Below are 17,275 nucleotides of genomic sequence, written 5' to 3'. Positions count from 1 at the left end.
CTATTCATCACTGAAGAACGGAGAGCACAAAAGAAAATGTCACCTTTGCTTTCCCGGTTGATCCCAGTCTCCTCTCCCACTGTGTGAACTTTCTGGTTATTTCGGACCAGTCTAGGTTCACGTCTGCAACAGTTATCTGGCACTTTCTTTTGGGTCACTATAGGAGATGTGATGGGATTCTTTAGTGACAGTGTAGATTCTGTCTCTGCTTGTTCAAAGAAGATGTACTTGACAGCCAGAAGAAGAGCTAAACTTAGAGTAATGACTTGTTCAATATCCATGCTGACCATCCTAAATAAAAGAGCACACATTAAACTATGATTCAGAAGCAATATAAAAGGCACCATGTAAACTGCTAAAAGCATAGAGTTCTATGATTAACCTATAACAAGATAAACCATGTTTAACTTACTTGGAGAAATAAAATTGCCAGAGGGAGACATTTGGTTCAATTCTCTTGGACACATTTTCATCCAATCCTAGAGAAACCTTAGAATTTTCTACTGTACTGTTTTGAGGAGAAGGATCAGCTAGCCAGCGACTGTGAGCATGAACGAGAACCAGGCCTAGAGACTGAAATACAATTTTAAGAATGTTAAGTTACATAAAGCAACAGTTAGATCTACAGTCCTTAATACTACGAAAAATGAGTTCTTCTAGATGAAACGTCTGCCTTCTCATGTCATCTATCAATGGGACCATTTTTATGCCCAACAACTGGATACTAGATACTATCATTCATGGCCTCCCCTTATCACAGGCCCTGAATTTGCAATGTGACCAGCACAGTGATCCCATGAAAGCGCATGTTTTCAGAGAAGGGAGAGGAACTTGAAGAATCTGTTTAGTGGAGAGAGAGACTAACAAAGACCAAAAACTTAAGGAAATGACGAACAACTGAAGACAAAACTAAGAATGATTTGAAGAGTCAACTTTAAACATAGGCGTAGACAAGATGGTTTAGAGGAAAAAAAACCCAGTAAAACATGACATTGAAGAAAAAGACACCCATGTAATTACCATAATCATCTTGACCCTCTGAGTTACAGGATTTGGTTTATTTTCTTCTTCTTCTAAAACTCGAGCAAAATGGCTGAGCTGCCAGATAGGACGACCCTCACGGCTTTCCCGAGAAAGCTGAAAAGTCAGTCAGAGTGACATTAGGTACAACTGTAGCCAAAGCACTGATCTACTTAAGTAAATTTAAGTAATTAGAAATATTACTCTACTCAAGCCCAGAGTGAGAACTGCTCTTACCTCTAATACCAAGGACACACAAGCTGGAAAGAAAGTCATGAACACGAAGTAGTTGGCGAGAACTGACATGCAGCCAAAACAGCACATGATTTCAAGTTGACGCACCCCTGTTTTAAAAAAAAATTATATTGACTTTAGTATTTATATTTTTAATATTGTATATATCACAAGGTCTCTTCCTGTGGGTAAGCAAATGTATGGATATATTAGTGCGATAAGTTCTTTGCCATCTACTGGACAAATAATTGGCAACTCAGAAGTATCACCACGCCTCAGAACACAGTAAAAATAACTGCTGGGAGGCAGAGACCTTGTCTTCTCCCTTCTCCCCAACATCACAATGCTAAACACAAGAGTGATGTTCAAATTAACGTTTGATAAGCATGTGTTCCGATCACCTTTTGTTAAGCAGTAGGATCTTAATATCTTGTTGTAAGATAAGGGTACACAGACTACTGTAATGGGGCAACACCCCCTACAGCTATCCTGTTGATCCAATAGCACAAAAGGACTTTGTGGATCAAGGGTCATAAAAGTTCAGTAAAACATATCGCCAGTTGCACTACTTCTGGTATACCATCACAATATATAGTCAATGTGTACAACTAAACTCTGATTTCAATACAATTTCTATGGTGCCTGTTGAAGTTCTCACACTGATTTGTCTACGTTACATAATTAATTCAAAACAGCAACTCAAAATGAAAATTTAATAAACATTCCACTACACACTGTTTAAGGTATATTTGGTAATATCAAATAAAAGAGAAAGCAGGAAAAGCCCTCAGATTACCTAATTCTACTCCCTCATATTACAAATATACATGAGGAATACAAAAAACATATACATTTATATAAATGTGTATATAAAGTTTACTCTTATTAGACAAAACTTCTTTTACTCTTGTTAAAAACAAAGTATTTTATTATTATCAAACAAATCTGTTTTGAGAATCAAATAAAAATTAATTTTCTTTGCCCATAAAAACTAACTAGAATAATCAACACTAAATATTTATGATGCTCCATTACCTGAATAAAAACTCATTGTGGTACTTATATAACCTGGTGTCAGTTTGAGAAGAGAGTAGTGGTGGAGTCAAGCCTGTGAACCTGGATATAGCCAATGCGGCCTCTGTGAGGCCTCTTCTTGGATTCCTTCTTCTGAGGATTCTGGCAACTCTTGATTTCCTCCTTGGAGGCAGGAGACACACTTTCTCTCTACTCACTCCCTACTAGACATCCCTGAGAAGCCACACGGACCTACCCTGATGCAGCCCTGAGAGCTGGAGAAGCCACGTGGAGACCTGCCAGCACTGAGATGCTTACAACGCCACTGGATCCACAAGATTTCCCACCCACTGGCCTGTGATCTTCCTGCATCATTGCATTTGTTTCATGAGTCTGAAGAGGACTTTATACATTGGTATTAGACATATGGGCTAATATTGGACTTATGGACTTTATCTGGGAATGGGCTGGGCTGTTTTCTCAATATTCAATTACTCGTGTATATAGTCTTTCTTATGCCATATGCGTGTTTATGAATTTGTTTCTCCAGTCTACCCAGACTAACATAGTATCACCTAGTTGTTTCGGACTCATAGCAACCCTATAGGAAAGCCCAGGTGGGCTTCCCAAACTGTAACTCTTTACAGGGGTAGAAAGCTTCATCTTTCTCCCACAGAGCAGCTGACCTTTGAATTAGCAACCTAATTTGTATACACTATACCACCAGGGTTCCTTCAGTATGGATTACAACTCAGTTTAAAGAAAACAAAAATCCTTACAGCTGGACCAATAGGCAATATCATGATAAGCGGAGAAAAGATTGAAGGTGTTAGGGACTACGCCTTGCTCGGATCCACAATTAATGTTCATGGAAGTAGCAGGCAAGAGATCAAACAATGCATTGTATTGGGTGATTCTGCTGCACAAACAAGTTATTTTAAGGATTAAGGAGTGTCTTACCCAAGCCATGGTATTTTCAATGGTCTTATATGCATATGAAAATTGGATACTGAATAAGAAAAACCTAAGAATCAATGCATGTGAATTATATGCTGGCGAAAAATATTGAAAGTACCATGGACTGCCAGAAGAAAAAAGCAGATCTCGGAACAATGATCCTTTAGAGGCAAGGATGGCAAGACTTCATCTCATGCACTTTGTACATGTTGTCAGGAGATACTATCCCTGGAGAAGGACGGCATACTTGGCAAACTAGAGGGGCAATGGAAAAGGGCAAGGTCCTCAACAAAATGGACTGACCCAATGGACGCCACAATGGGTTCCAAAGTAAGAACAATGGCAAGGACGGCGCAAGACGAGGCGGTGTTACATTCTGCCGTACACAGAGTCACTATGAGCCGGAAGCAACTTGATGGCATGTTAACACCATTAAGTAATAGAATAAAAGCAGGATTTTGTTGTTGTTTGGCTTTAATTTTATAATTACTCTCAAATTCAGAAATTAAATTAAAAGGGATACAAAATTATAATAACAAAATCACTATGAATAGCCTTTCAAATGAAAGCACATTTTACTAATGCTTTGAAAACAGGTACTACCATGTTTCTTTGTGCAATGGTAACTCGCACTGTTGCATTGTGTTCTTCATGAAGTCTGCCTTAACGGTCCTATAAAATCCTGTATGGTAGATTCAATAACTCGAATAAATAAGAATAAATTTACCATGAGGTCACTGGAACCAACAGTATGTACCTAACAGGCATGTATTTACTACGTATAGTGTCCGGTGGGAGGGTGGGAGTAGGGTGAAACACAGTGTAAACTGTTGGATGCAGAGCTGATGCTCTCCTACACAATCAATCTTTTTTTATTTTGCTCCCTATCTGAAAGTTAGGTAACTTACTTCTGAAAGAAGGAAGCCCCTTATTGAGAACACTCAATTTATTATTCAAAGAAATAAGAGATTATTAAAAGCTACACAATCAAGTCCTGACCATTAAGAAACCTCTACAATCATAATACATTCATTATGGCACATTTCCATGCCAGGTCCTAATTTTCATCCTCTATAAGAATGATGTAATATGTATGTTAAGACTAATGCTGGGTAATTGCTAAAATGTATGTAATACCACTCTGATTAAATTTGTCCAAGTGGAAATATCATCCCACCCCCATTGGCATTTCCATGTCAGATCTACTGGACTGCAGAACCTCTTACATTAACTTCTACATAACAATTATTAAGATGCAAGGAACCAAGTTAGTAATTTAGTCTAGAAAAGAACAGAAGCTGGTAGCTGCTTTCCAGATGGGCTTTGGAATACAATATTGGTTTGTTGTTTGTTTTTTTTAAATCAAGGACACAGCTATTTAAAAAATGGGGTGAAAGTGAAAACAGTGGGAAATAAATCAATAGGCTGTTACTAAGTTTTCACCGAAGCAGACAGACACAAAGCACAAAGTCAGGCACAGCCACACATTTGTTCAATGCAAAAATTGTTAGGGCAATTAATATAAGACTGTAAAAAGTCAGAATTTAAGAATAAGCAGTGTAAAACTAAGATAGTTTTTCACTTTACATAATTAACTTTTCATATATTAAAATTGCTTACTAACCTGACATTGTACCCACTCCAATCACAAGACATTCAACGAGAGCATCAAGGGTGAATGTGGGACCTAAAATTGCCATTCCACGAGCAATATTTTCCCTTACTTCATCCTAAAACACAGAACAAGCAAATCAAGGAGGGTAAGGTACAAAATAATATTTTCTAACGTAAGAGGGAATTTTAGGGTTTACACTAAAATCTGATTTATATTAAAAGACATTCAAATATAACAGTTACTCCAGATACAAAGTCCATCAACATTATAACTTTTTAAAAAGGAAACATAATGCCCTGCCACCTCTTTCCACTAATGAGATCTTTCCTGTCATTTAAACCCCCATAATTAAAATCCTACAAAATTTTGCACTTTGGTGACAAGATCGGTGTAGTTGTATTTTTATTAGATCATGTTAGAATTATAAAACCTAAACAATGTCCTCTCAACATGTTCAAATAATAAATCTATTTTCAAAGGATCATAAATATATTCATCTAGCATGTAAATCAGGGCAGAACAATGTACCATTTTATACTGAGATAATAAATGCAATAGTGTCTTAAAAATTGTTATGCTCTTCAAATGACTAATGCATGTAAGGATGAAACATTCTAAGGGCAAACATGGCAGTGTTAACGGAAGTGATTTAGAAATAAGTCTACTCTGAGGCTTCCTTGCACTAGATCCTGCCATATGAAGAAACTCTAGAATCTTTCTTATTAATACAAACAAACTAAAGGAAAAAAGGGAAATATTACTCCTATCCTGGTCTTATAAATAACGCTTACCTGTGAATTAGAACTCAGGGCAAACTTTGCTAATGTGCTTGCTCTGGAAAGATCAATCAAAAGTAGGAAAAATGGCAATGCTTCACTGGGGAGACAAAAAAAAAAAATCAAGACAATTAGGAACATTTAACTAAGAAAAAATGGTTTCAAAATTTCTTAGTAAAACACATGTTTTGTTCCCTACAGGTGGTATGATTTCCACTGTACATAGTATGTGCACTAATACATGCATCTTCCTGCAGACTGGGCATGCTCAATAGATACTTCTTTGGTATCACCCAAGTTATAAGATTCCCCCCCATATTTTCTAAATGTTTAAAATATATATATATATATATATATATATATATATATATATATATATAAACTTTATAACAAGGCGGGCAGCTTTTAAAAAATATGATGAAAGAAAGTATAGTTAGGCTATAAATACTTACTTCAAGCCTGTCAATTCTTTATCCAAGAAATGAATGACAACTGTACTAAATACAAAACTTGAGAAAATTGTGAAGAGGCCAGCAATACCTAAAATGACAAAAACCAACAAACTGAAAAAGTTTAATCTTTAATTACACAAATAACATTTAATCTCATAATATTTTGAGAAAAATACTATTTTTCACTAAAATACTAAAGGCATGCAGTATACTTCCAGCAATACATGTTTCCACACACGATTTTAAACAAGCAGGTGTAACTTGACAGCTAAAATAAAAAACCTGATAGCACGCAAAGAAGTTAAATATGTAAATTTATTACCTAAAATATATTTTGATCCAAGCTGACGTAAATTCTGGAACTGGAAATAAATATAAAGGATTGCTATGCACCGTGTTATTGTCAGAATTATAATGTCACTGCTTAAAACATCCTATTGGGAAAGAGAAAAAACAAAATAAATAAATTTCAACTAGCTTTGACTTTTAAAATAATCAACAAGAAGAGCTTTTATTTTGTATGCACCATTAGTTTACATATTATAATATAAATGTAAGAATATCATGACAAAAATGTACAGTTAAGTCAAAATGTACATCTGATTTTGAAACAATTCATTGTGTTCAGTCAACATACTACCACAATAACTTCTAATTGTTAGTTACTTTTAAGACGATGCTTCTCAAATAAAAGCCAAGTACTCATTTGTACAGAAAATGCAAAAGAAGAACATTGCTAGGGCATTTCTGTGACATATAAATAAATGGGGATTTTAGGTAAGCTCATGAATACTAAAAGATATTTTCATTCAATGGTCTCCTAGAAATGAAAACATTAGTCAATATGAAATAAATTTCACTAACCTCTTCAAACTTTGGACACTCATAATTCCAACCACAGATCTTATCATTACCAGTAAACATGTTCATGGACATCATACAGATGGTCAGTGTCACCGTCCCCACTATGACTTCCCAGGGATGGGAAGCCACAAAGAGGCCATGCATTCGAAAAAGTCTTGATAACATTGTTGCTACAGGGTCCTTAGATCCTAGAAGGATTATCAAGCAAGAACACTTAGACGGTTCACTGTAATTTTAGGGATAAAACAAAACAAAACTCAATACCTTCTAGAGTCAATGCAGACACATAGGGACCCTAGAGGCAAGGGCAGAACTTTCCCTAAGAGCTTCAATTTACAGGAGTAGAAAGCCGCATCTTTCTCCTGAGTAGCTGGTGGCTTTGAACCACTGACCTTGTGGGGAGCAGCCCAAAGCATAACCAGTAATGTCACAAGAGTGCTTCTATTTTTAAGAAAAGAGGGCTGCTTTGTATGCAGTGCCTTAGACTTATGAATAACACCATCTGATGGTGTTCCTCCTAATTCCAGTAGAGATTTTTGAAAAGGACTCCTATTACTTCTCTACTCACAACACTTAAACCCTTAATTAAAAGTAAAAAGTTACCAAGTTAAAAGTAAAATTCTAAAAAAAAAGATAATACAGTAACATTCTTAAAAATTGTTATATATATATAAGTTATCAATTCAAACATCTAAAATCAAGCCAAATAAGTATCTCAGCCCTGAGCTATCTGAGCTGAGGAGAATAGTAATTCAAAAAGAAGTGAGAAACAACTAGTCACATTTATTTTCTTACTCTCCACACGGGTCACAAAAAGGGTAAATACCGTATATACTAAAGTATAAGCCAACCCAAATATCAGCGGAGGCACCTAATTTTACCACAAAAACTGCATAAAAAGGTGCTGAAAAACTCAGTGTATACACAAGTATATATGGTATCTAAGAAGTGCCCACCTGTAAACCACCATCTTAACATTTAATTTCCTCAAGGGCAGGGGCACAAGTGACGTGTTTTACTCCATGCAACATATGGCCTAACGCCACGAGCAAAATGGGGTCTCAGTGCTGTCACCGGACAAAAAGCTCTTTTATGATGGATGTGTCTACATGGGCACAAAAGCTACTGCCAAGACTGTGGTGGCTGCTTTTCTTCTACCTGAATCAACAGTGAGATTTAAAAGCCAGAGGAAAAGCCTTAGATGTGAAAACCTCACAAACTTATAGCTGCTAAAAAAAAAAAAATGCTAACACAGTAGTATAAAAAAAACTGGGCAAATTGGGTCCAAATCATTCAAAACACTTCTAAGATAAATATCTTTTCAGAACTTATATATATATATAATTTGGTCATGATGACTATGATTAACTCCCCATATTTGTTGGCTAAATAATAATAATTTTGAGAGTCTGATAATTTATAGTCTGAAAAAATAATTTTAATCTGATGTAGCCATTGATCTTTAATTCAAGAATTTATAAGCCACACTGTTTACACTAAAATGGATGCTTATTTAAAGCATATTAACTACCCATAAAAATCAATTAAAGTTAAAGTAAGCCATACACTAACTTCTAACTCCGCCTTAAGAACAATTAGTTCTTACATCATGGCCACGCTCGACACTCGCCCTTAGGAAGAAAGACAGGCACTATAGCAAAGTGTGGTGAAGAAATGAGATGGTGCTCAGCTATTAGATGAAATAGTGTCTGGGGTCTTAAAGGCTTGTCTCCAAACAAGCAGCCATCTATATGAGATGTCAAATAGTCCACATGGAAGCACACCATCATCAGTAACCGAAGGATTGTGGCGGGATTAGGATCAGAGTCTAAGTGTGAGAATCTGGTTTACAGAGGGCTATGGATGGCAGTGGGAGCCCAAGATCCATTTGTGTAACTACATACGAAATAAGCCTCTGGTGAACTTCCTCTATCCACAATTGCGGGATAGGAGAAAAGTGGACTAAACAGAGTGCCTTGAGAATAGAAGATCAAAGCCATAAATTCAACTTGAAGAGTTAAAACTTTTGTCAGCAGATCCCTACAAGATGCATGCTGGATCTGATGTGATTTCCAAAATTTGCTGTATTTTTAGTTTGTATTGTTTTGTTTGCTTTTTATTTGTACATATTAGGGGGTATCTCATAGGAGTTAGGTCATTGGGGCTACCCTCTTGAAGTTGTGTTATATGTTTTTTCGTTTCTAGGTATATGAAACCCAGGACTGATAAACCTATCAAGATAGCATGTAGAATAAGGGATGGGGGTAGGGGGGGACAGTGATGGTGGCAGGGAAGGGAGGACGATGGCAAGGAGTCCATGTAGATAAGAAATGTTTGGAAACTATGGTAGCAAATGTACAATTTTACTGGGCATGACTGAACTATAGAATGATATATGTACCAATTAACACTTTTAAAACTGTCCTATGGAAACAAGTAAGCTATTTACTGATATTCTAGCAAGAATCCAAATGAAACTCATATTTACTGAAATAACCAAGTGACTGATTGATTGAAGACAGGAAATAAAGGCAGCCAAATTAAGAATAACCAAACTCACTGCCATCATGCAATGCTGACTCATAGTAAGCCCCTGTGGCTTTGAGAGACTAAAATTGTTTCCAGGAGTAGAAAGCCCAGTCTTTCTCCCTCAGAGTGTCTGGTGGTTTTGAACTGCCAAACTCGTCATCACCATACCACTGGGGCTCCCTAAATTATGAGAAAGGTGGTATTCATCTACCTAAAGGTTGAGCAAAAACAAACCAAACTAGCTTTCAGGAACCAAACCAACAGCCAAGATATATTGTATTACATTTCAACCATACTAAATCACCAATAGATAGGTAAATGGTTTTCAAATTGCATGTCACAGCCCTTCAATGTATCATGAAACCAATTTTGTGAGTCAGAAATACTTTTTGGGAATAAAAGAGAAAGCATTATTTTAAAATAGCTGTGGTAAAACATATAGATGGGTAGGTATTATTTCTGGAAACTTTCATGAAACTATAACGTTTGTGTGTGTGTGTGTGTGTGTGTGTGTGTGTGTGTAAGATGGGTTCAATTATAACATGTAGGCTGAAGTTTAAACTCAGGAATATATATCGTATATATTCCTGTGTAAGTCGAGCTTTTTCAGCACATTTTTAAGCAGTTTTTGTGATAAAACTAGGTGCCTCAGCTGATATTTGGAATGGCTTATACTTGAGTATATACAGTAATCTTATCAGGCATCTGCCTGATTTATTTATGCAAGCTTTTATCTTCTACCCTCAGTCTTAATCTTTTTACTACCCAGAACCTTGAATGCAAGCTGTTCAATAAATACCCATTTTATTAAAAACAAATCCATAAACTATAGCCACAAGCATTTTATTGGCACATCTCAAAATAGACCTAAGGATGATTTTTTTAAAGTCACCTGCCTATGGATATAATAGTCCCCCTCCCCTAAATAATTGCTGAATGCAGATCATTCAGGATATCAATAGGAGCAGGGAGTGAAGTCCATTTTACATATCATATTGAAAAAGGAACAAAACTTCTTACTTCTTATTAAGTTAGTAGGAACTAGGGAAAATGTGGTTGGGCAGGTGCTTTAATCACATCTTATATCATATTGGGGAGCTTTATTCATATCTTAGATTTGGGCTCTATTTAGTTAGACCCAAAAGTCCAATAATGATTTATCTCATATTTCCTTCTTACATTTAAATTAGACAAACAAAAAAATTGATTAAACAAACAAAAAGTCTATAAACTGGTCTAAAGGATCAACTAGCACCACTAATTCCAGAAAGTAAATGAACTAAAATCAGTTTTCAAAACAATCTAGAAAAGAGGGGTGAGGAGGTGGGGGGAGTGTCATTACATTTCTGTTAAGGATGATGGAAAATTATGGAATCATGATGATGGCTACACAAATGACCAGAGTTAGTGTCAATGAATTCCACATGCAAAAATGTTGAAATGACTATTGCTTTGTTATCTGTATATACTTGTACTTCAGTAATAAGAAGCTATGTCCAAATGATTTCAATGCCTCTTTCCAAAACAATCATTCCCTAGCAAATCAGTTACACTTTTGGGGGCTTTTTCACTATTAAAAAGTAAATTCGGCTGCAGTAGAACCCAAACTGCTAGCAGGAAGGAATTCCAATAGGACCACAACTGGTTGAGCACTATTAACCTACAATTATACAAGAGGCACATTATGCTTTCCCTCAAAGGAATTCATGGTAACGTTGTCAATTCTGCAATCTTTTTTTTAGGTGGTTTCTGACCACTCAGGGAAAAAAGCACACACGGTCCTATAAGCCACTTCCAAGCACAGTGTACCATGTATCTGACAGTACAACCTGAACAGTCATCTGTATGCAGGTATATCAAAATGATCACTAGAAATAGTCTCACTTCTCTGTGAACACCCCATTTCCCCATCATTATGCAACACACTTAAATGCCAATGTCAATCTAATCCTCCAATCACAAATGTAAGAGTTTTTTCTTTAACTCTTTTAATTCCATTTTCCCTAGACTTTTCCAACGTGCCCTCAGAGTTGCAAGCGGCACTAGTAGGCTACAAGACATAGCTCAAACTGAATGTATGCCATACGCTGCATATAAAAGTATATTTTTTATTTTAAGAGTAAGTTAAATAGGCAACATGTGCCTTGCAGATGTATACTGCAAACATTTCCAGACTGTGAAAGAATGGAATCCTTAAACTCTAATAGAATGTTACCAAAACCACCCACCATGTCCAAATGCAAAAATAAAAAGGATGCTTCGTCCTATGGATTCTTCCCTCCCACTCAACACTCCTCCCTGTCTACACATTCCAGGACTTGATTATACACTATTACACTGCTCTTAAATTAATTAACAGGGGCACTTTAACTCTTTGAAGGCAAGAACCACATTGCTGCTCAACCTAGTATCCCAGCCTAAAAAAGGGTGGGGGGGGGCTAAGCTGCAGTCAAAATGAATTAGAATGAATTGAGTCCACATTCAGTTCTATATATGCTACTCGTTTGATGCTGGGTATGTCGCACCTCATTTCTTCATCCACTTGCATCCTCATCTGTCAAATTTGATGAAGCTAGAGTTCCAAATATCTCTGACAGTGTAGTGTTGCGGGGAGCCACACAAAACTCCCACTTTTTAAGGAAACGGTCACATTTTAAACACCAGCAATTTCATGTGGTTCAGCCAAGACACACTGATTGATTCCAAAATGTGACTATTGTGAAACGGCCAAAAGAAAAAAACGGCACATACATTCGATCTTGCTACGCACAACCATTTTCACAAGGTAACTGGATAACCCATGAGCAAGCCCTTTGTTAATCTTCATCGGCTAATTCCTATTGTTCCTCTCGGCCAAGTTTATCAAACATTGAGAAACCACAAAGCAAGCAGGCCTGGAGAATGCAGGTCTGTCCGTACGTTCCCCCCGCCCCCTCCCAAAGGAAAAAGTACAGCCTAGTTTGATTAGATTCTCTCCCAATCATGAAAGGCAGGCACATATACTCAAAAGTAAACAGAAAATACATCATCTTCCTTGTGAGAGGCTGGGATTATTCACGTGTTTTGGACGACCCCAAAACAAACGTATGTTTTTCTGGATCAAGTCTCAGAAGACATGCCCTGCAGTCTGAAATATTTCCCAAGACCACTGAAGACGCCAAACTGTTCTACTTCTGAACCTCCAAGAGAGCTTTTCCCTAGCCATAATCAGAGCCGAAAAACTCCACTGGGCATGATCGCCAGAGACACCTCCACTAACGAGGAAGTGAAACGACTGGGGTCTTTGAGGGAGCCCCCACCGACGACTCCGAACCCGCTCAAAAGCTGCTCGGGGAAATAACCGGGCTGGCGCGCGAACGACTACGCAGCGCGCACGGAGTCTTGCCGGCGCTTCCAGGTGCTGACGAACAGCAACAGCAGCGCTTGGGCGTGAACCCGCCCTGCACCGCGCAGCCTCCTCTTCCGTCGCCCCACGAGCTGCCCACACCCCGCCGCTCTCCAGACCCTGGGGGGCCTCCCTGGTCACCCCGCGGGGCACCCGTGGGTCCGGATCCCGGGGACCCCGACTCCGCGGGTGGCGCTGCACAACCTCGGCCAGGACCGCCGGCCAGGGCACGCCCCGCCAGGATGGGGACGCCGCCCGGCCCCGGGCCCGGTGTGCCCACCGACAGCCCGACCGCGCCGCCTGCGTCCGTCCGGCCGGGCCTCAAGGGCGTCTTCTCGAAGTCCCCGCCACAGCGACAAAACCGCCAACGCAGCTCCTGCCGCGGCGGCAGGCGCTACGGGAAGCCACTTCCCAGGGGCGGCAGACACGCGTGAGCCGCTCCCAACATGGCCCCAAGCCTGCTCCCACCGAGCGCTCCAACCCCGTCTTCAGGACCACCGCCCGCCTCACCTCTCGATTTCACTAGAGGACACCGAACCCCGGCGCCGGCCCTCCCGGCAGTCTCGAGTAAACGGAGACGCGGAACGGAAGGAACCCTCGACTTACGCACACACGGAGCCGAGCGAGCGCCCGACCAATCAGAAAGGATCGTCCGATTGCCTAGCCAATCATCTGGGGACTGCACGGCCTGGCGCCGTCACGTCACGAACGGTCGCCCTAACAACCGCCCACAGCGCTCACCCGGGCTGAGAACGGGCACCGCACCATCTCTCACCACGGCTCAGCCAACCAATCACGAGCCGAGCGCCAGCGCTAGGTCCTGCCGATTGGTGGAAAAGCCGTGGGGGCGCAAGCTTGGAAGCCGCCTAGGAGAGGGCGATAGGGGGTCTGCGGGGTGGGGTGCCCGGCAGCCCAGACCCAAGCTCCGTCGTGGCGGCTATCCGAATACGATGGGAGGCAGTGATAGAAGACGGAATTAGAGCCGGACGTTAAATTAAGCACAGGGTCAGGTTGAGAAGAGAACTCCCTTACTTAGTGGAGAGAGATGGAAAGAAATAGAGGCGATCCCGAAAAAGAGTGACCAGGAAAGGGAAGTGGCAGCAGAAGGCAAACCCGAACTTTAGTATCCAAAACCGACACTTAACTCCAGTCCCCAAACGCATGTCATCTCTCCCTACGTTCCACATTTCCGTAATATTCGCTGGCTTGGCGTAATCTCTTACATTTCCACATTTTCTTAAGGGCAGGGATTGTACCCCGCCCCACTTGGTACCCCCGACAGCTTCCTGTGCCTTACTCATTCCTGTAAGTGGTTCCAATCACCCAGGTCTCTGCCTCTCGCGCTTAGAGCCGCCTGCCACTCGCTCTGGATTCTGCGAATTGCGCCTCCCGCCTCGCCTGATTCCTCTGCCCTCACCCGGATGCAGGCAGGCCTTTATCACCTTCCCTGAAACACTGCCTTAGCTTCCCCTAACTGGTCTACCCACTTCTAGATGCTTCCACCCTCAAAGCCATCCTACACTCCTGTCAGAGCAATCTTGCGATTATGCCATACGCCTGCCACTTCATGAGCAGTGCCTCCTGGATTAAAGAACATGGCCCCACCCTGCTTCTCTCTCTCTCTCTCTCTCTCTCTCTCTCTCTCTCTCTCTCTCTCTCTCTCTCTCTCTCTCTCTCTCTCTCTCTCTCTCTCTCTCTCTCTCTCCCTCCCTCCCTCCCTCCCTCCCTCCCTCCCTCTCTCTCTCTCTCTCTCTCTCTCTCTCTCTCTCTCTCTCTCTCTCTCTCTCTCTCTCTTCACCATAGGAATCTACCCTTCTACCAAAAGGGCAACTGCTGTTGTGTTTGTATGTTTGTTTCCAGTCGCATTCAATATCTTTTTACCTCTCTGCTCTGTCCTCTCTTTAACCTGGGCATGCCTGCTCATTTTCATAGCTGAAATCCTAGCAATCCGTCAAGTGTTATTTCAAATTCCATCCCCTTCCCAAACCCCTCAAACACGTCATTTCTCGCTGCTTTGAACATCCACATTTCCATGGTATTTTGTGACTTAATATCTTCTATTTGAACATTCTAAAGGACAAAAATTATAGCCCAGTCAATCTTTAAAACCTCATATTTTGAAACTGTCTACACTTTAGAAGACATGACTCAGAGGTCTTGTGGGTTTGGTTCCAACCCACTGCAATTAAGCAAATACCACAATAAAGCAAGTCAAGTGTTTTTTAATTTCCCAACATATATAAGTTATATCTATACTGCTCTGTAGTCTATTATGTGGAGCATTATGAAAATGTCTGAAGTGTTGTGAGAATGAGCTAATGTGACAGAGAGTCCAAATGAGCACATGTTGTGAGATAAAGAGCGCTGCTAGACTTTCTCGAAGCAAGGTTGCCAGACACCTTCAATTTGTAAAGGAGAAAGAAATATCTGCAATGCACAGTAAAACAAAGTAGTGCTGTATAAATCCAGTAGGTGTTTTAATAAACTACTTTGCCGAGTTCTCATAATCTTTATAAGTATTTATCCCCATTTTACAAAAGGAGACTGAGACAAACAGTCAAAGTTTGCTATACTCTATTATGAGATTTATCAAAAACAAAGAAGGAGGACGAGAGAGGAAAGAGGGGGGAAAAGTGGCAAGAAACTAGAAATTTTGGTGTGTGTGTGTGTGTGTGTGTGTGTGTGTGTGTTAACTCTTAGAAGGGCCAGGTATCTCAGAACCAGAAGTGACATTGTACAAGTCACTTCAGAACCAGAAGTGACATTGTACAAATGCCTCCTAACCAGGATTATGAAGTTGCTACCACAAAGGACTTGAACACAAAAATTTGGAAAGTTTAATTCCCAAATTTGACTTTCTTGAGAACTCTAATAGGTCTGAGTTCAAAAACAATGACACTGTAAATTGACTAGTTTTATATGCTCAAAGCAGCCCTTCATGCTTCCCAGAACGCATTTCAAAAGAACCCTACTGTACTCAACTAATAATTTGTATTTAATAGCAAATCACAAAATTTGACATGGACACACAATTGAAGTAGAAAGTAAAGGTAAGCTTAGGAAAATCTGTGTGCCTTCTACTCTGGTAGATAGATTTAGCCTCAGAGCAAATGATTTATATGATATGAGTATAATTTTTAAAGTTCCTTTAAAAGTAATGAACATGTCCATCTTAAACCACATTGCTCTTAGCATAAACTTATTGAAATATGTTAGTCCTCCAAACTTTATTTTTCTTGGGTTTTGTTGCCATGGGTTGTGTTTTAAGACTTAAAATGATAATATTAACAATAATAAATTTTTATGGATAGATATTAACAAGGTATCTAAGTGCCAGCCACTTTCTTAAGTGCTTCATGTAGATGAACTCCTTTGATTTCATCTGACTTGGCATATGAGGAAAGCATTACTAGAACATGTGTTTGCAATGGTGACGCTGTAAAAACAAGGAAGGTCAAGGAACTTGCCTGTGTTTGCCCACTTGAGAAATGGGAGCACTGGGTGCAATCTCTAAACCACCCCACTGTCCTACCTTTTGCATTAGCATAATATGAGAAGATGTAAATTTGTATTAGCACACATCATAGGGTTATTCAAACTCCTAATATGCTATTACAAAATGCTTTGTATATAATCAGTAAAGACTTGTTATTTATTTCCAGCCACAGCTTCCGGCTGTGTTCATATGTTTACCTTCCAGTCTTGAGGATTTCTCGCTCTCTCTTTTTCCTAGCACCATCTCTTTTTCCCCCCATCTAAGGAAAATTTTACAAAATTCCATCTTGGTTACCTGCTGCTGCTTACCAGAAATACCACACATGTGTGACTTTAAAGAACAGTGACGTCTTTTTTCATGCTTTTGGAGGTTAAAATTCCCAATCAGGATCTTACTTCCAGTAAGTCTTCCTTGTAGATAGTCCTGGGCATTCCTTTTGTTGCTTATAGCTGTTCTAATTTTTTTTAGTCTAATGTTTTCATACCTCAAAAGTTATCAAATTAGAACACAGCCTGTTTGGGTATGGTCTAATTAACATAACAATTCTATCCACAGATATAGGATTACAATACATATTTTGAAAGGACAATGTAACCTGTAAGGAAAAATCCTAATAGGGAATTTTAGCCATTGGAAAAGAAATGTAACTGTCTCACCCCATGTATTTCCTCATTCTCAGAATTCCCCCCTTCCCTGAATCCCTTCCGCCTTTACTAACTACCAAGTCTGCACTAGAAATCCCTGCCTATTCCAATTCTGTGACCTTGCTGGACCAGATAAAGTATAATAAAGCTATGCTCACCAGACATACAGGGCCCAGATCTTCCAGAACCCTAGTTCCTCTAATTAATTTTCAGCTAGTTCCTCCAGCTAATTAATTTTTCCTTTTTCAAGTTCTCCAAAAGTACAGGCTGGTCATTCCAGAGTCACAGT

General features: G+C 39.6%; 1 protein-coding gene across 2 annotated transcripts in view; it reads right to left on the bottom strand.

Moving 5' to 3' along the window:
* The window catches only part of HMGCR (3-hydroxy-3-methylglutaryl-CoA reductase), a 32,153-nt gene extending 17,990 nt beyond the window's left edge, over positions 1 to 14,163 (bottom strand). Inside the window, exons 1-10 of one of the 2 annotated variants that reach the window (XM_075541176.1) lie at positions 14,144 to 14,163; positions 6,933 to 7,120; positions 6,391 to 6,502; positions 6,069 to 6,156; positions 5,632 to 5,716; positions 4,850 to 4,955; positions 1,258 to 1,364; positions 1,021 to 1,137; positions 413 to 573; positions 44 to 291 (exon numbers count right to left, since the gene is read on the bottom strand). In XM_075541176.1, the coding sequence (XP_075397291.1) occupies positions 44 to 291; positions 413 to 573; positions 1,021 to 1,137; positions 1,258 to 1,364; positions 4,850 to 4,955; positions 5,632 to 5,716; positions 6,069 to 6,156; positions 6,391 to 6,502; positions 6,933 to 7,120; positions 14,144 to 14,147 (1,216 nt within the window). In that variant the 5' untranslated portion in view covers positions 14,148 to 14,163. Of the gene's footprint in view, positions 1 to 43; positions 292 to 412; positions 574 to 1,020; positions 1,138 to 1,257; positions 1,365 to 4,849; positions 4,956 to 5,631; positions 5,717 to 6,068; positions 6,157 to 6,390; positions 6,503 to 6,932; positions 7,121 to 13,356; positions 13,488 to 14,143 lie in introns of those variants that run through there. The other variant, XM_075541177.1, reaches the window with a different exon arrangement.
* Between the last annotated feature and the right edge of the window lie 3,112 nt (positions 14,164 to 17,275).

This window comes from Tenrec ecaudatus, chromosome 2 (assembly GCF_050624435.1).
Source record: "Tenrec ecaudatus isolate mTenEca1 chromosome 2, mTenEca1.hap1, whole genome shotgun sequence".
Lineage (NCBI taxonomy): Eukaryota > Metazoa > Chordata > Mammalia > Afrosoricida > Tenrecidae > Tenrec > Tenrec ecaudatus.
The sequence above is the reverse complement of the archived record's forward strand: the minus strand, read 5'-3'. Positions and strand labels throughout refer to the sequence as shown.